The 20,446-nt window shown below is 31.8% G+C and overlaps 2 protein-coding genes and 1 long non-coding RNA gene across 6 annotated transcripts in view; 1 reads left to right on the top strand and 2 right to left on the bottom strand.

Annotated features, from left to right (window-relative positions):
* The window catches only part of LOC143047351 (putative inhibitor of apoptosis), a 248,916-nt gene that overhangs the window by 157,024 nt on the left and 71,446 nt on the right, over positions 1–20,446 (bottom strand). The window lies entirely within an intron of this gene.
* The window catches only part of LOC143047346 (tyramine beta-hydroxylase-like), a 30,077-nt gene continuing 21,943 nt past the window's right edge, over positions 12,313–20,446 (top strand). The window contains exons 1-4 of one of the 2 annotated variants that reach the window (XM_076220380.1): positions 12,313–12,430; positions 12,946–12,967; positions 13,622–13,832; positions 15,084–15,219. In XM_076220380.1, coding sequence (XP_076076495.1) covers positions 12,948–12,967; positions 13,622–13,832; positions 15,084–15,219 — 367 coding nt within the window. In that variant the 5' untranslated portion in view covers positions 12,313–12,430; positions 12,946–12,947. Of the gene's footprint in view, positions 12,431–12,945; positions 12,968–13,618; positions 13,833–15,083; positions 15,220–20,446 lie in introns of both variants that reach the window. The other variant, XM_076220379.1, reaches the window with a different exon arrangement.
* On the bottom strand, positions 16,358–20,126 carry LOC143047348 (uncharacterized). The gene is made up of 3 exons (XR_012969512.1): positions 20,082–20,126; positions 17,881–17,968; positions 16,358–17,185 (listed from the first exon to the last, which is right to left on the bottom strand). It is a non-coding gene; the product is annotated as an uncharacterized LOC143047348 (long non-coding RNA).

Genomic DNA, 20,446 nt, shown 5'->3' with positions numbered 1-20,446 from the left:
GGTAACAAAAGAAACTGATCAAAATGAAAATGATAATAAATTAACAAAGGCCAACTATATATAAAGCTAGCAGTTACTGACTTATGCCTGCTCCATACTCCAAATAAACTAATTGAAAGATTATGTCTTCATCAAATAATTACATTAGATGTATGTTTCATTATAATATTTTATTCTGATTGGCTAACTGCACATCACGTGTTATTCCGTGAGCAGTTGCATTGCTCAATACAACTTTTCATTCATGATAACACGTGCTCCAACAATAAAGTGCACAGGTGAATTAAATAATAAAATATATAAAATTCGTGTTTTTATAATCATAGCTAAAAACTGTAATTATAAGTATTAAATGGTTCTTTTTGTAATTTTTTATAGGGTTGTAAAAGCGTTGACCGTGCGTACATTTTTAGAATGAAGCGCTTCCGCGCTTCATACAAAATGTACTTCGGTCAACGCTTTTACACCCCAATAAATTTACAAAAAGAAGCATTCAATTCTTAAATGAATAACAAGCACAATCCCTTCCTGTTGTATTTGTTGCTAATTTGTTCCTGAACATTCATGAAATATTTGTCACTGGTAACCAACAATCGATAATTCAAAATAGGTTGTTTACATACAAATTACAAAGAAACTTAGGATCCAACTGCCTCGGACAAAGTAGCCCTTATAGATGGATTTTGTTATGTTTAACTTCACTTTGGCCCCATTTTGACTGGACGTACCTGTGTTCCTTTAATTTGCTCAAAGTTGATTTTCGTACGATAATTAAAAATGTACTAATTAATAACAAATACAGCACAATGATATCCCTCAATACAACAAAATCCCTGTTCCTTTTATTTGCTATTTAAAAACAGTGGTTCATTTAGGGCCCCTAATGGAGCTACGTATATGTTAAATGTATATACTTTTTACAAGCATCAGTCCAAACGTTGTCTAGGGGAGCAAAAACTTCAACTTCAAACGTGTGGATATGGTTATTATTTTTTGGAAGTACCAAAAAAAAAAAAACAATTTTATTAAGTTTTTTTAATCGCTATTAATTAAATTATTTGGTTCTAAATTTATCACCATAAAGCATGGGGGAGAATCTGGTTTCAAAATATTTTTTTTTTTTTTTTTGCCCTCTGCTTCCACAGATTTTTTTCCCCATCAAATTGGGGATCCGAATATTTTTATGTACCATTATTGAAGCCCCTCCTGGAAGTATCCAAGTAAAAAACAGTGTCTCCTTAGTGACAATATTTATATATCGGATTCCCAAAAATATTACCATTTATCGTTGATATAAAATTTTGAAAATAATTTTCAATTTTCGAAATGCCGACACCTACAAATGAATAGATGGGCGCTTAATGTACTGCGGCAACTAAAACATAAATATGAAGGCTGAAAATAATGTTTATGGTATACGTTTATATGTAATGAATGTGTTCAGCTTTTACAAAACCAGAACGATAACTAAGTTGAATGTTAACGTTTACTTTATTTGGCCTTTTTAATTTTATTTGACTTTATTAGCTTTTTTTTTAACTTTATTTGATTCGAGTGTCACTGATTAGTCTTTTGTAGACGAAACGTGCGTCTGGCGCAAATAAAAATTTACATCCTGGTATCTATATATGATGAGTTTATGTAAGATACCTTATAACAGTATCATGGCTCCAAGCTACTAATATTTGTTCTTAGTCTCAATTTCAGCGTAAAAAAAAGCTTTTATTTCATTTCGCAGTTTATAACTACCCCTCTTTTCGCCCCTTTTCTATTTTGATATCTTAATCAAAAATTTAAAAAATCAAATTTTCAAAAAAGTGAAATAATCAAAATTGCACATTAGGTTTAGTATTTTTTAAAAAGTTTGATCAAATTTCTAAACTATCAAATTTATAAACGATATTTAGAATTTTTATATTTTAATTATTTGGTTAAAATTTCAAAATTTCAAAACTTTTACACAACTTGGAATTTTGATATTTTAAAACTTTGATCAAGATTCCAAAACTCTAAAATTTCAAAACTTTTTAAAACTTTGAATTTATAAGTGTTACACGGACCAGGAGGACATATTCACAACGACATGCTTTTCTTAACTTATGACATTTTCGAATAAAACCTTGTGAAAGGGGAAATATCTTTAACATTGAAATTTTAGTCCGGGAAATCATTGTTTATTTAGCAGCAAATGGGTTTGAACCAACCATCTCTTATGGTTGTTAGTTTCTGTGTCATTTTGTTCTCTTGTGGAGAGTTGTCTTATTGGCAATCATACCACATCTTCTTTTTTTATATAAATCAAAATAAAAAGGTTTCATCTTTCACAGCCTACTTTTTTTACCAATTCGTGACTATTGATTTTACTAATTGGCCACCGAGGCCCCACTGACTATTTAATATATAGTGGTACATGTATACAGAACGTACTTAGGGAATGACTATAGTCAAAAGTGCTAGAATGTGGTCCTACATTAAGTGAGCTGTTTTTCTTAATTAAAACAAGTAAGCATATACTGGTAAACTTATCACTACTTGTGGTTTGAGCTTTGATTACTTAACATTTAAAAATGATGTTCTTTTTACATGAAAACAATGGCTCCTTTAAACTAAGTAAAATGCTCTGATGCACGAAGAGTGGTGTCAAATGAGTTGTCGTAAACTTTCAATATACTTTAATATAATTTTGAAGCAGTTCATGACTCCTTTCACTATCTAGAGCGTTATATATGATACGTAATACAACATGTTGGAAAATTTAGTATAGGATTAAACGCTCTTTTAAAGGAATTTATTGGTGTATAAACTCGACCAATTCATTCACAGACAAAGGACTTTTATGATGTTTGTGAGTGACTTGGTCCAGTTTATACACCAATAAATTACTTTAAAAGGGTGTTTAATCCTATATAATTCTTTAAAATTGGAGATAGGGAATATATTTTTCCACACTCGTTACCTCTATCACACGTAAACTGTATTTATGTCATTGAATAGGCACATGAACATATTTGTTGGTTAACGCAAAAATATGTACTCAATGAAATTTGCTATCTGATAAAAAGTAAACTGCAAAACTCTTATTATCATTCAAACGAATGTTTTTGTGTATTATTTTATTTAATTAATCGTGCAGTGAAAATAAATTTGGTAACGTCGGTGTTATTATCGCAGTCATCTTGTTTACATTGGTTACGAAAAGAAGTTCGGTCAACGTCGTCTATCGAAAAATAACCAACGTCAAGATCAAATACCGGAAGTTCTCTCGACCAATCATATTAACGTATTCCCTAACATGCAAATCAAATAAGAATTATTCTAAACTATCTTTAAGTTAGGTTTTGAGCCATGGTATTGTCAGTTTATTTTGGACTTGAGTTTGAGTGTCTCTTTAGTTACTTTCACTCCTCTTTTAACAATGTTTTATGATCACACAGTCACACACGCTAAAAATTGTGTAAAATTGATTTTCATCCAATTGATATTGTAAATATAAGTAATGAGACGCGATGTACTGGGCTTTTTTGTAGATACTGTATACGTATACATATTTTTTTTATGTGATCACTTCAAATACTGTGTATGCATGTCATGAACCTCTCTGCTATATTTGTACTTGCATGTCTTTTACCTCTCTGTAACTTTTGTACTTGCATGTTTTAAACCTCTCTGTGGCCTTTGTACTTGCAGGTTTTATACCTCTCTGTAACCTTTGTACTTACATATTTTAAACCTCTCCGTATATAACTTTTGTACTTAAAATTGATAATGGAAATGGTGAATGTGTCGAAGAGACAACATCCCGCAAATGAGCGGAAACCACCCCAGGCCACCAATGGGTCTTCAATACAGCGAGTAAATCCCGCACCCGGAGGCGTGCTTCAGCTGGTCTTAAACAAAAAAAGTGTAAACTTGCACGTTTTACACCTCTCTGTGACCTTTTGAATTGCATGTTTAACCTATCCATAGCCTTGCATAGTTTTTATGAGAATAAACTATCCAGTAAATATCTATAGACTAGGAACGATTTATAGATAGGCATATTGTAAATACATCGTTTTATTGATGAACAAATGTATGTTGCCCTCTAAAGATGTCTTATCTCATTCATGTTGTGGTTGTCTCATTTTGTAAATATGTTCGGTTCACACGGCTACGTCATACATGTCAGTTGTGTTCGACTCCGATCTTAATTGACTTGGATAGTCATATTCTTGCTGAATGTCGGTGGTTTTCTCCAGTTTCTTCCATCAAAAAAACCTGATCACCACCATATACATGGTATAGCCCATACATCATGTACATGTACATGTATAAACATTTAGATCAGTTCATATCACACATTAGGTTGTTTGGGATGTTTGACAAGCTAAGTCCAGTGGCAAATGTGTCATGTCTTAACTAAACAAAAGCTAGTAATGGTTACGATTTGATTTCATAAAGTGGGGAAGGGGGGGGGGGGGGCAATTTTGTTAGTTGTAATCTGTGTCCTGACTAATTGTTTTTTTCTCTCTATTCGGTCCTGCCTTTTTTCATTAGTTTATCCTGACTTTTGTTTGCATAAAGTGTCATCACGCCTTTTATTATTAGTTTATCCTGACTTTTTTTACATAAATTGTCATCTTGCCTTTTTTACATAAATTGTCATCCCACTTTTTTTTTGCAACTGTCTCATTTTTTTTTCAAATACATGTATCATCCTAGTCCTCCCATAAACATCAAATTGAAGCTCTCTAAACAATACAACAACTCTAGATAAAAAAAGGAGCATGACAAGGCCACATATTTCCACCTTGTATTGAAAAATCAAAACAGCGACCAATCTACCTAAGAACGGGTGTTGCTAAACGGCGGAACCGGAAAACGGAACGGAAACGGAAACGGAAAGAAATATTGATATGGACGGAATATAAGGGGGGAAATGCAAAGAACTACGAAAATAGATAACGACTGAGGTATAAATGAAATCACACAACAATTATGTTGACAATAGAGTATGAGTTAGATATCAAAGAACATAAAATTATATATATATAGCAAACAGTTTTGGAAATACATAACATTGATAGCTAAAAAAAAGGTAAAAGGCTAGAACGAGCACGTGCCATTCATCGAGGTATATGTGCATCTTAAACAATAGGAACTGTAGAACATTATAGACTTGAATAGTTTATGATAAAAATTTCTCTGTCTTCTACTTGTAGTTTTTACCCAAAACACAAGAGAGGATGAAAGTCGTCCATCATTTAAGGTCAGTCATTACTTTAAAAGGCTACTTACTATAACGGAAATATTAACTTGTTTGTAGATCTTGTCTTGCTGATTATTTTTGTTTCAAAAGTTTCTAGCTATCGGTTATAGTTTTCAAGATATTTGGCAACAACACCGAAGATTGTTAAAATCAGCGAAGACTAGATAATAACGAGTCGACTAACGATTTCGACGGACATTTTGACCTCCTTGTAAATCTTGTGTTGCTGGTAACTTTTGCAATTAATAGTTTTAAACTACATTTTTTGTATTTTTGTATTTTTCTATTCTATAGGCAAACATAAAAGTGGTAAAATGTGTCATATAAGGGCGATAATTCCTTCTAGAAATCATTTGACCGTTTTTACATGAATGGACATTAGTTAGAGATCAACTTTCTAATAAAATTGAGAATGGAAATGGGGAAGGTGTCAAAGAGACAACAACCCGACCAAATAAAAAACAACAGCAGAGGGTCACCAACAGGTCTTCAATGTAGCGAGAAAATCCCGCACCCGGAGGCGTCATTCAGCTAGCCCCTAAACAAATATATACTAGTCCAGTGATAATGAACGCCATACTAATTTCCAAATTGTACACAAGAAACTAAAATTAAAATAATACAAGACTAACAAAATCCAGAGGCTCCTGACTTGGGACAGGCGCAAAAATGCGGCGGGGTTAAACATGTTTGTGAGATCTCAACCCTCCCCCTATACCTCTAGCCAATGTAGAAAAGTAAACGCATAACAATACGCACATTAAAATTCAGTTCAAGAGAAGTCCGAGTCTGATGCCAGAAGATGTAACCAAAGAAAATAAACAAAATGACAATAATACATAAATAACAACAGACTACTAGTAGTTAACTGACATGCCAGCTCCAGACTTCAATTAAACTGACTGAAAGATTATGATTTCATCATATGAACATCAGGCACAATCCTTCCCGTTAGGGGTTTAGTATCATACCATCATAACATATATGAGAAGAACATAACCCGTGTCATGCCAACAACTGTTTTTAGAATAAATATGTTTAGTTCCGATGCAAAGACCTTATCAGTGACTCAATATTAACGACAAAATATGCAATCTTTAATGACTTGACAACAGTATCGTAATTATATCCCTTCTTAATAAGTCTATTCAAAGGTTTTGTAAGTTTCTGAGGTGAATACTGACACCTTTGTGCTTTATAAAGAATATTTCCATAAAAAATTGGATGTGAAATACCTGAACGTATTAGAAGTCTGCATGTTGAGCTATATTTACGAATGATGTCTTTATACCGATGATAAAATTTAGTAAATGTTTTGACTAGTTTGTGATATCGAAAACCCTGGTGTAATAATTTTTCAGTAATACATAAATTTCTTTCGTTAAAATCTAAAACATTGTTACATACACGAGCGAATCGTACAAGTTGAGATATATAAACACCGTAAGATGGTGACAAGGGAACGTCACCATCTAAAAACGGATAATTAACGATAGGAAATGAAAAATCATCCCTTTTATCATAAATTTTAGTATTCAGCTTTCCATTAGTGATATAGATATCAAGATCGAGAAAAGGGCAGTGGTCATTGTTAGTATTAGCTTTATTTAAAGTAAGTTCAACAGGATAAATTTCATTAATATACATACTGAAGTCGTCATTATTGAGAGCCAAAATATCATCCAAATATCTAAAAGTATTATTAAATTTGTTTATCAGATGTTGTTTCGATGGGTCTTTGCTTATTTTTGTCATAAATTGTAACTCATAACAATACAAAAACAGGTCCGCAATAAGTGGTGCACAGTTAGTCCCCATTGGAATTCCGATAATCTGACGATATACGGAATCCCCAAAGCGAACAAAAATGTTATCTAGTAAAAATTCAAGGGCATATATAGTATCAAAGCATGTCCAATTAACATAGTTTTTTTGTTTATTGATACTAAAAAAGGACCTAAAAGAGTTTGAACATATATATTCACATTCTGATTTTTTGAATGCCCATTTAATTAGGTGTGTGAATTTTTTCTTAATGAGAATGTGAGGCAATGTGGTATACAGGGTAGAAAAATCAAAACTTTGAACAGATTCAAAATCACCAATATAAGCATGCAATTTATCAAGTACTTCCAACGAGTTCTTGACACTCCAAAAGTAATTTATTCCACTATTTTCGAAGGCCTTATTTGAACAATTAATTATCAGGTTTTTAATTGTACCAAGTGTGCTGGTAAGAAGAATAGACAATTTAATAGTTGAACAATGGATTGAAGACGAAATAAATCTATATTTGTAAGGGGTTTTGTGTAGCTTCGGAAGCTTTTCTAAACATGTTTTTCGCATCAGATTTTCGCTATTCATAGAGGTTTTCAATAAACAACACTTGCATTTCATTCATATGTTTTAATTTCAGCCATGTCGGTTATCTTGGCTGTTAAGCAGGGTTATCCAGCCCACTTTTTAAACTAGATACACCAATGATAATTGTTGCCAAGTTTAACTAAAACTGTCAAACGACTTCCTTTAAGACATGTGCTTGGTAACATTATACCCAGTAGTTTCAGAGAAGATTTTTGGAAAAGTTAACAAAGCCGAAAACGGACGACATCACATGACGTGAAAAGCTCGCTTGGTAGGGCCAGGTCAGATTAAAAAAAAGACTCTCAAAGTATACCAACACTTATGACTAAACTGAACCAGCAGAAATCGAACATGACAGAGCAGAAACACTGAATGAACAATTCAATTTATATAATTACTTTAACTAAGAAGACATCAACTAAATATGTACCACTAAATCCAAAATTAAAAGACATAATGAATTAAGATCAATTAAGTAGAACGAGAAAAAAACATAGAATATGGACTCAATATATCAAAAGTATGAAGGCTAAGAGAAATAAACCATATAATGTCTAAAAATATAGAATGAATTAGCAGCTAATTTTACAACAATCATCAATACCTGAGCTGAATACCTGATGAATGGACAACAGCGTTTGTACATTTGCACTACTCATTCTCTCTAAGAAGCTCTAACATATAGTATGCTCCAACATAATGCGTAACCGGCTGGATTATTACAACATAATCAAAGCTTTTCGTAAATATCGCAGTTGCAACTATGTGCTGTCATCACCTTTAGTTTATATGTTGTGTTTTGTGTACTATTGTTTGTCTTTTTGTCTATTTGTTTTTTGGTCTTTTTTGTGTTTTTAGTCATGGCGTTGTCAGTTTATTTTCGACTTGTGAGTTTGAACGTCCCTGTGGTAACTTTCGCCTATTATTTAATATTTGAATTAATAGTAAAACATCATACTGAATGAGTGAGACTATTTTCCATTGTAAAAATGAAAAAAAAATCACGGCTACTTGAGAGGGACTGATTTTTCAGAGAAGAATTAAGCGATATGATATTTAAAGCAGACTGAGTGTAGACATATGATTTTGAAAGGCCTAGGACATGACTAAGACTATATTGGTGAGAAAACTGTGCAAATCGTATATCCATGTAGGCTACTAATTTTCCGCCACTTGTTTCACATCAATTCGTTTTTATTAGTTTTAAATTCTAGGAGTTGCATATTTGCTTTTCCAACGTTAATACCAAACAGCGTACTTCAATATTGTAATCGGGTGAGAAAGGTTTGTAGAGTGAGTGATTTTGTCAATTTAACTATTTTCTACATAAAAATAAAAATCATATTCTAGTTTCCAGGTTTCCTTATCAGTTGTTGTCCGTAAATCATTGTCCCATTAGGTTTCTTTTCAGTTTTCTTTCCATTATACACGAAAAGTTACAACGAAAATCACTAATGCATAACAACGCAACAAGATATGTACCGTATCAAAATTCAAGACAATTAAAAATGAAACAAAAGAAAAATCGATGAAAATCATTTCCCCTAAAATGTATTACTTCATAGCCTATCTATAGAATCGAGGCCAATGTTCATCTTTATAAAATTGAGAAAGGAAATGGGGAATGTGTTAAAGCGACAACAGCCCGACCATAGAGCAGACAACAGCCGAAGGCCACCAATGGGTCTTCAATGTAGCGAGAATTCCCGCACCCGTAGGTGTCCTTCAGCTGGCCCCTAAAAATATGTATACTAGTACAGTGATAATGGACGTCATACTAAACTCCGAATTATACACAAGAAACTAAAATTAAAAATCATACAAGACGAACAAAGGTCAGAGGCTCCTGACTTATAGGCCATAATTATGTAGATTTATTTTTGTGCTGTTGTGTTACTTTCCTATTGACATTTATTTAACTTTTTTAAATAAGAAAAGTCGAACCGATTACTGAATCACATAAACGACGTATGCATGATCTAGCCTGGGATCTTGTATTCCAAAATCATAGTCTCATCATAATATGTCCTGCTAATTATTTCAATACTTAAATTATTACTTTATACTCCAAAATCTTTTATTTTTAATTTATTCCTCTGTTTTTCTTTCTTGTAAACATGATTGTGTTATACTTTATAAAACAAGCCTATGTAGATGAGATGACCAAAAAGAAAAGATGTCAATTCTTTCCGTTTCCGTTTTCTGTTTCCGTTTTCCGTTTCCGTTTTCCGTTTCCGTTTTCGTTCCGTATTCCGTTCCGTTTTCCGTTTCCGCCGTTTAGCAACACCCATGTAACCTCCCTTTCGATTTTTATAAATATCAAATTTTACGTTTACGAGTTATTGTGTTCTTTAAAAAAGGGGGGTTCAAGTTTTCGGACTATAACTCAGAAATGCTTTCAGCAATTCTCATGAAACTTTAGTGTATTGTTTATGTCTATTGACGTAAGCTCCCTTTTGATTTTTATAAATTTCTGATTTGATATTGAGAAGTTATTTACCTTTATTCTTTGAAAAAGCGTTGGGCGTATCATGTGCATGTATCAGTTGGATTGCTAAAGATAGTAGGACCTTTAAAAGGCAATCTCAGGATAATCATGAATCCTTTACATGTATAGCCGCACATGAATGTTCAAAAAGTATGCAAATTCATTTTTAGATTTTCGGAAATAAAGGTCTGTCTGTGAATATATTATAAAACGAAGAACAAATATTCATGTATAAGATGCACATAATTACCGGAAAACACCATTGAATAATTTTACTTTTTACTTGACTTTTCTTAAAAACGTATTCTGCGAATTTTCTTTTTAAAATTATATTTTATTGCCACTAAATTTCCGTTTTATGATATAAATTTACATGGGACTAACGAATTCATTTTCTGTAATACACGTCATCAAACGTATATGATTTATCATAAACATGAGCTTCGGCCCTAATAATATGTCTACACTGAGGTTGTGAGTTCGAAAACCGCTCGTGCTGGTGCACTCGACTCCAATTTTAAATGACTAAAATTGTCAGTTTTCCTATCAAAGGGAATGGGTGTTCTCTTTGCACTCCGGCTTCCACTACCAATATAAACTGGCGGCCACGAAATAGCCAAAAAACTGTGCTTAAAAGTGGCGTTAAAAAACAAACAATCAAAAGATCAATCATAAAGTTAACATGATTTTCCTATGGCGTTTTCAGATTATTCTTAAATTGATAAGAGAGCGGCGAAAGATACCAGAGGGATAGTCAAACTGATCGAAAATGAACTGACAACGCTATGGCTAAAAAAGAAAACGACAAACAGAAAAATAATTGAACACTTTATACAACATAGAAAACTAAAGAATAAGCACGAACCCCACCAAAAACTAGGGATGATCTCAGGTGCTCCTACTCCACATGTGGCATCCGTCGTGTTGCTCATGTAATTACAAACCCGTTAAAACTAAAAGTTGTGGGAGTCCCTTTGGTATCTTCCGCTAAAATCAAAGTTGATGAACTTTTTATATAATATTCACATGCATTTTAGACTTTCCTACCGCAGATTTCTGGATATTCAATTTGCGGTACATATGGGAAAGTAAAATGTTTCATTTAAACTTTTCGATACTGATCGAACATGTGAATCATATCTACACGTTATCTTGATGACTAAGATATTTGCCGCTGGACATTAAGTAGCCGATAATCAATGAATGTATCTATAATTTCACAAGTGTGTGTATTAAAGTAAAGACTTTTATACACTTGCATTTAATGTTTAATCCGTTCTTTTGTCCGTTTTTTTTTTTTTTTTTTTTTTTTTTTTTTTTTGGTTTAATTTGATGTTTGTTTACTTTTTAAACGTTGGATACCAAGATTATAATAAGATTGGTCACTTGTATCATGTCTATGTTTTTTTCAGGTATGAGCGAATTCCATTGTAGTATCAGTCATCATAATTTTTGTTTAGCCATCATGATATCAACTATCGCAAGGATTTGTATAGTGTCACTATACAAATCCTTGTCTCTCGTTATTCAATTTAAATAGTAAGAATAAACTCGCCTAAGGCTCGTTTATTATTATATTGAAATAAAATAACCCGAGTTATTAAAGCAATATCCAATTCTCCCTCGTTATGAAATCTAGAAATATACAACAATCATTGAAGCGTGTCAGCCACAAATTTCATGTATTCGCTTTTGACATTCCTGTAAAAAATGTTTGCCACAGTCTTTTCAAAAATTTGAAAACTAGTCAATATTTCTAATGGACGAATCAATGCGCCCAGTCGTCATTTCGTTGCTTCTTCACTAAGGATTTAGGAGTAGGTGCTAGGATTTTGGACTATAAATATTTTATCACAAAAAAAGTTACTTGAAATCTTGCAAAGGATATTTGCGCAAACTTTTAAGTTTGGTAACACACATTATTTTCAAAGTACATTTTTTGCAAATGGTCTTAGTTTGATACGAATTCGAAGATTTTTGTGGTAGTCATGTTTTCGTGACGTCTCAATTCTATGTATGTATTGCTTCTATCGTATTCATTGCCATGGGCCCAGGTTTCATTTTTTTTAATGTTTTAATCGCGTAATAACCAAGTATACGTGTATGGATATACCATGTTTCCGATCTTATAATTGAACAGCCGAAGGCATCACGGAAATAGGAAGATGAAATGATGACAAATACATGTAATATGACATACTTTTTATTATACATGTAGGTGACAAAATATGTCTTCACGAATTCAGAAAATTCAGACATTTACTTATAGGAAATTACATTCAGTCAAAGGGAAATTTCTACATTACGATAAAAGAAACAAAAGTTTTTGGGTTAGTACTAAATTAGTATACTATTGTCACAAGCAATGTAGCTTTTTGCTGCAAAAAAAAAAAATCAGGGATTGAACTTCAACGTGGAAAATATATTTATAAGGTAAAAAAAAAATATCTAAATTATAATAATTAATCTTTTAAAAAGTTCAACCATTCAAATAAATTAGTTTAACAGACAGTCAAATTAGTTTTTTGTTGTTGCAAATAACAGGGAATGTTCGTAAACGTGGAAAATCATTAATTATATATTTATAAAGTTTAAAAAAATATCTGAAGGGGAAGGAAATGTACTCAATAGACATTATAATTAATCTTTGAAAGGTTCATACATTCAAATAAAAAAGTTTTACAAACAGTAAATTGGAAATGCTTATACTTAATGAAATAAATAGATTCAAATTAAGTAAATGGGCAAATAATATAATTATGAATTAAAAAATACATGCATAATAACTGAAACATAAAATTAAATAAAACTGCTGAGTTAGTAAACATTTTTTTTTTCATTACAGAAATGAAGACCGAATTAAAATAGTAAGTTACTAAACCGTGTATAGTAATTAGAATTATAGACATAGGAAGATGTGGTATGTGCAAATGAGACAACTCTCCATCCAAGTAACAATTTATAAAGTAAACCATTATAGGTCAAGGTACGGCCTTCAACATGGAGCATTTGGCTCACACCGAAAAGCAAGCTATAAAGGGCGTTACAAATTATTTATGAATTTATAGCAGATCTATTTCATTTTCAAAATATTGTATAATAAAATAGAGGATGTGGTATGATTGCCAATGAGACAACTCTCCACAAGAGACCAAATGACACAGAAATTAACAATTATAGGTTACTGTACGGCCTTCAACAATGAGCAAAGCATATACCGCATAGTCAGCTGTTTGAAGCGGCTGATCCAGGATTTTTAAATGGGGATCGGAGGGCTCAAACAAAAATAAAAAAGATAAGGGGGAGTCCATTTATCACGAAATTGTCCCCAAATAATCCAAAATTTCAGCAATAAGCTCCCTCCTTGAATCTTCATCTTCTTTGAATTTATTGATACAAGTGGATCCATCGCTTTTAGAATTTAAATGTTAAATAAGATTACGAGATATTTTCTTTTAAAATATTATAATTTTCAATTTGAATGTATTACATATTTAAGAGTGATCTTTTAATTTTAACAGCATAGTGATTTGTGCATGTTTAATGACCTTGTTTGACGGCAACTATTCCTACCCGTCATACCAATCGTCCATTCCAAACGGAGATAAAGTACCTCACCCCTGCCACCAAAACACACTTTGGAATGGTGTCGGACACGAATTACCTGGAGGCGGAGGAGCTCTGAATCCATTTGGAATTGATCTGTATCAAAACAAAGTAAACACTGGAAAGGTAAAAAAAATTCAAATTAGAGCTTATTTATTTAATGCTTGTAGAGTAAAGCTTTGGTCGGCTTGCTTGCTCTGTTTGTATAATAAAATTAACGGTACCAATTTTCTTGCACCAGATGCGCATTTCGACAATACATGTCTCTTCAGTGATGCTCGTGGCCAAAATATTTGAAATCCAAAGCTAAAAAAAAATATAAATGTTTACTTTAGTTGGTTATTAAAATTTACATCTTCAAACAATATATATGGGCATAGTTAAATCGTATATATCATATTTGAATTTGACTGGACGTTATCCCAATTACAATTGTACAATATACAAACAAAGCAAGCAAGCTAACCAAAGTATTGCTCTAAATTCCTTAGAAAATTAGCTCTAACAATACACACACATTTCTTTTATGTCTATTTTGTATGGAGGATAGTTATTTATTCATTTATTTTTCATGTTTTGTATCTTAAAATGACCATAATAATTATAATAGGTACTATTCGAAAACGGGCCCTCTAATTCAATTAAATAAAGTATATTCGTATTCGTATATTCGTATATATTTATATTCGTATATTCGTATCCGTATATTCGTATCCGTATATTCGTATTCGTAAATTCGAATTCGTATTCGTATATTCGTATATTCATATTCGTATTCGTATATTCGTAATCGTATATTCGTATTCTTATATTCGTATTCGTAAAACTATATTCGTTTTCGCATGTCCTTTTTCGTATATTGGTATTAGTTTATTCGTTTTCGTATATTCTTATATTCGTATACTCTTATTTGCATTCGTATATTCGTAATCATTCAAAAGCAAAATTAGTGTATACAAATCAAAACCGTAAAGATATCTTCAAATGAATCTGTATTCTAATATATGACATTGTTTCTATCACATTTGGTGAATTATATATATGTTAAGCTCCAACATAACATTTTGTAAAATCTGTAATATATGACAGATGAAACTTTCCATAATAGAAGTTAAAAAGTGTCGTTATCTCAATTTCCAAATGCAGTAATAGTTTCAGAAGATGTTTTCCAGTTATGAATTTCGAATACAATCTTATCTGTGTCTATTTTTCTGTCATTAAATTGGTACATTACCACTGGTTTTATTTGGCAATATGAATTTTTGTACTATTTTTTCTCATTTTTCTAGTTTAATTGTCAAAACCTAATCTTTTTGCTGATAAATGATAACGTTTGTTAGTGAATTTATTGCAGTCCTGTTATTCTGATAATTTTAGATTTGGACTAAATCTTTATGTGAAGCTGATTCGGATGGGGATGGTCGCACCAATGGACAAGAACTTGGAGATCCCGCCTGTTTGTGGACTGAGAATACCAGCCAGCTGTTCACGAATTCTACAATCACCCATCCAGGTAGGGGCCATACACTGTCACTCAATAACATTATAAACATCTGCATGTACCTCTACATCGTTGAAATGCAAAGGGTCTAAGACAAATCAAACACGTACTAAACAATGGTATAACATGTGTGAACTGTATTTAAGGTAGCATATGTACTGTAGACCAACTAATTTTTGAGAGCGATTTATTTTCGTGACCTTCGCGAGTAGAAAAAATACGCTAACTATAAATTGTCGCAAAAATTTGAAACCTTTATGTTTGCGGCCAATCAAACTACATCAAATTAATTTGAAAATCGCGAAATTAAATCGCATCGAAGTGGACGAGAAAGGTCTAACTGCGAAATAAATTATCCGCGAAAATAATTGGTTTACAGTATACATTTTACAAAAATCAGAGAGATCGCCCATTCGTGAACCTGTTACCTGAAAATAATAATATGTCTGCACTTTTCCAAGGTATTCTACCTTGGAATACTAGTGTATACATCAAGTAATGAACAGTCTCCGGGACAAGTTTGCAATTCCGCTGAGTGCAAAAGTTGTCACCCTAATTTTTGGAGTTAAGTCAAATCAAAGTTGATAACTTGGTTGGTATTGGTTCCCTGATATTTGTCCTAAAATTTTTTGGCTCTAGCACCACTGTTGAAAAAGTTATGCCCCTTTTTTCAACAATTTCCTCAGAGGAAAAGTAGTTTTCCTCAAGGGAAATCAAATTTCCCTGAAGGAAAAAGATTTTTCCTCAAGGGAAATTGTTTTTTCCTCAAGGGAAAAAGATTTCCCTTAGGGAATTTGCTGCATAATTATTTCCTTTGAGGAAATTCTATTTCCTTAGAGGAAATTCTTTTTCCTTAGAGGAAATTCTTTTTCCTTTGAGGAAATTTGCAGCTTCAAATTTTCCTTCGAGGAAATTTGCAGCTTCAAATTTTCCTTTGAGGAAATACTTTTTCCTGTGAGGAAATTTGTAGCTTCAAATTTTCCTTGGAGGAAATACTTTTTCCTGTGAGGAAATTTTTGACAAACACTTTTCCTTGGAGGAAAATTCAAGACAACAAATTTCCTCTAAGGAAATTTCTGAACATCAAATTTCCCTTAAGGAAATGTTTTCCCTTATTTTTACTTGTTAAACATTTCTTCACTATACCATGTATACAAACAGTATGAATATAACTATTACAAGACTGTATAATTGATGCAAATGATATTCAAAACTTTAATAAATGTTTGACTCAACATTTCAATGACATTGAAAATAATACAGTCTGACTGTTTAGATCTAGGTATTGTTTATACTTTTTATATAAATTGAACTTTGATTTATAATTTTTTAATGGAGCAAATGATTCTGTTTTCTTTGTAAGTGTTTCAATGCGATACATTAATCATGTTAATAAGCAACCAATTTGAATGTCATACCATTTGTGGTGTTCTAAAGAATTTGTTTATATATTTGCAGATAAAACAATAAAATAAACACTTTCCGTGTTATTTTAAATTAAAATTTCTTCTGTTTCAGCTTGTGTACAGTTATTCAATCCACTACGTAAGAATTCAGTGAATACATTATTCCATTCACTAAACAATTCCCTTCAATTCTTAGAGAAATCATTTTTGCAAATAGTTCTTCAATGATCTTCTTCTGTATATTTGATATGAGGGCGCGATGTAAATGAGTTGATAAAACTGGTGTTCCTTTTTTCAACAACAAAATAGTATTTGTTCTGCATTCTCCTTTCTTTTGATTAAGATATGTTGTTGCTTTTATGCAATAGTGTTTTTGTGTATCTATGATAGAACTCCATTTTGTTTATGGTCATTAGCATGTGATAATGTTGAAATTTCCTATTTCTTTTTTGCAGGAAAGCACACATTCCATTTCAAATTAATCCAATTATGCACTATGTAAATAAATTTCAACTTTAAGATTCCTCTTCAGTAATGACCTATTGATCATGAAAACCAAGATGTCTGATCACCTATAAATACACAAAATAAACAAATAAAATGTTATAAATGGAGAGAGAAACAGCAATAAATGTTTTTCATGTGTATCTTTCCTTATTAAAATACATTAAGTAAACTTGAACTCGAGAAAAATAAATAACTGCGATGTAGACTAGAAAGTATAAAATGCCAAATAAAGTATTCACGAAAAAATTAGTTGATTTAGAGTAAAGTCCGTGTTTGCAGGAAATTTACATCCTTGGTTGTCTGGTGGAGAGTTGTCTTATTTGCAATCATATCACATTTTATTTTTATATAACCTTGCCATATTCCTATTGTGCCTGTCCAAAGTTCAGAGCCTGTAGCTTTTGTCAGTTTAGTCTGACACTAAAATTTAGTGGTTGTTGTTGTTGTTGTTGTTTCATACCGGTCATATTTTTTTTTGTAATTCATTTTGTTATAAACAAGGCAATTAGCATGATTAGTTTTACAGTTTGGATTGTTTCAATGTTTCATCTTTGGGTCTTTTATAGCTGCCTACTTTGACTATAGTATAGGGTATGGATTTTCTCATTATTGAAGGTCGTAACAGGCCTACAATTGCTTTCTCAAAGCCATGATAGTTTTCATATTTAATATACCACATCTTTTAATTTTTATAGTAATCATGATACTAGTAATCATCTTTCAAGTTCAATAACTTTTTTAAAATTAAAAGGTGTCTTACCATTTAGGTTTAGTTGGCTTCTGCAAATTTTAAATTGCCTATCATTTCTGCTGTATATAATTTCTCTGTATCTTCTATAGTTCTTGTCCTATACATAAAAGAGTAAAAGTTGAATGATATCTTGCATCAATATTTTTTTCTGTTTAATGTACATTATGTATATTAATGTGTGTTTAATAAAAATCTAAACCATGAGTGCTTGATAAGCTTCTTGCCCTTATAGCTGGTCTTTAAGCTTTAAATGAATTTTAATGATTGACTAAAAAACTATGAGCACTGTGCAAATAAGACCCCGCCCCCCAAAAAAAACAAAACATGCACAAACAGTGGTATTCATTGACATAAAACATGTATATAATTTGGCTCCATTTATAGATATCTCAAGTGACTATAAGTTTAAGGCTGCGATTTTTTTAACAAATACATTTCTAAAACCTTTCAAAGTTTTTGAAAATGGACAAATTTTAAATAACTTTGCAACAACTAAAGTTCTTTAACTCTGAATCTTATAAAAAAATTTGTAAGGGTTCCGCGGAACCCAGTGTCTCGCCTACTTTTGCTGTAAATCGCAGTTTATGTCAAGATATAAAAACAATTCACCAAAGTTTCATAAAAATTTGTGAAAGCATTCTTGAGACTATCCTAATCCCAAGTCATGATAGTACAATGACATAAATCAGATTTTTTAAAAGGAAAATTATCATGTTTATGTTATACAAAAATAATTCACCAAGTTTCATGAAAATTGCTCAAAGCATTATTAATAGTATACGTACTGGAAAAATCCCCCCTTTTATGAATAAAATACCTAACTTTAAATTAAAAATTTAAAATCCCTAAAAATTAAAAAGGAGCTTAATTATCATGATTATATCAATAGATAATTCACCAAAGTATTATGAAAATTTTATGATTAATGTATTCTAATTCCAAGACTAAGACATGGTTTGTTTGAATTTAAAAAGTTGGAATGAAGTACCTGCTAGAATTCAGGAGAATTAGACCAAATCAGGCTATCTTCTAGATTATCAGACAATTGACTGTAGAAAAGGAATTTTCTTTTTCTTATTTAGCTATTTGTTATCTCTGTCCTTAATATATATACTGAACTAAGCCATTTTTTCACATATTATTTTTGTCTTTTCTCTCTTGTGACTTGTTATTCAACATAACAAAAAAAAAAACAAAGGCAATGAAAGAAAAACTGACAATGCCAAGGCAAAACATAAGATGCAGAAAAGAAAAACAAAACAAAACACTAAGCAACACCAACATCACCAACATCACCAAAAAACTAGTGTTGAATTCATGTGCTCAGTCTCAGTCAGTGAGAGTTCGCAGATCCTGACCTACTATATTTATGCTTAAAAACCTAAAAACCATATAGTTCTAAACATATTTTGTAAATTTATACTTGATTAAAATGTTGTCATAAATAGCATAGACACCTCTGAGTTTTAAGAACCACATGTGTTAATTGTGCGAGTATAATCAATGATAATCATGCACAAGATTGACTTTTAAAAGCCTATATATTGAAATTTTCTGAAAATATTGCATGCATTTATTAATATGACCAATTTCAAGAAATGCACAAAGATGTGAGATGATTTATATAATTGTAATTTCAGGAATTTACAGTAAAGGCTTTTATCCCCACTGCATTTTGCACTTTTCCTAATTCAGGAGCCAGAAGTTATGGCCTTTGTGACCTTTGTATGATTTTTATTTTAGTTTCTTTTTTTTATATTGAAGAGTTTAGTCATGTTAGTACTGTATGACGTCCATTATCACTCAACTAGTATACATTTTTGTTTAATGGCAAGCTAAAGCATGCCTCACAGGCACGGATCCAGGGGGGGCTGAGGGTTGGACATGTTGGAACCCCCTTTCTTTATTGGATGATCAATGCATTTGAATGGGGACATGTAGTTGGACCACCTCCCAAATTGGTCCTGGGTTAGGAACCCCTCCTTTATATGACTGGATCCACCCCAGTCTCAGGTTGTGGGATTTTCTCGTTGCAATGAAGACCCATTGGTGACCTATGGCTGTTATCTGCTCTTTGGTCATGTTGTTATCTCTTTGATACATTCCCCATTTCCATTTTATTTTCAGTTCTATTATAAATATTAGAATCGAGTTTGGCGCGTTTACAAAAATATAATTGTCTGTGTTGACAGGGGAGTATGTGTGCATACCAATATTTAAATTTTCTAATCCTTCTTTTTGAATATTTTGTGCATTTCAGGCCTCTACAATAACTTTTTTTTTCAACTTGTCCAGTAGGACAAGTACAAACCAAAACTTACTTGTCCGAATGAAATTGTAACTTGTCCAAAAAAAATCTTAATATTAACCTTTTTTGCATTTCAAGTTGATTCAAGGAACAACATGAATTGAAAAAAATTGAACAGAATTTGATTTATATCCTTTGAAATACCTTTAAAAGATATGAGCCATGAACAACTGAATTTAGTTGTGTCACAGGACTTAGGTTCTAGTTTTTATCAATGCTAAAGTCTCATTATACTTTGCACATGAGGCACCATCTGATTGGCCTCTA

This window comes from Mytilus galloprovincialis, chromosome 10 (genome assembly GCF_965363235.1).
Source record: "Mytilus galloprovincialis chromosome 10, xbMytGall1.hap1.1, whole genome shotgun sequence".
Classification (NCBI taxonomy): Eukaryota; Metazoa; Mollusca; class Bivalvia; order Mytilida; family Mytilidae; genus Mytilus; species Mytilus galloprovincialis.
Note: the sequence above shows the minus strand (reverse complement) of the source record. Positions and strands in the feature narration are given on the sequence as shown.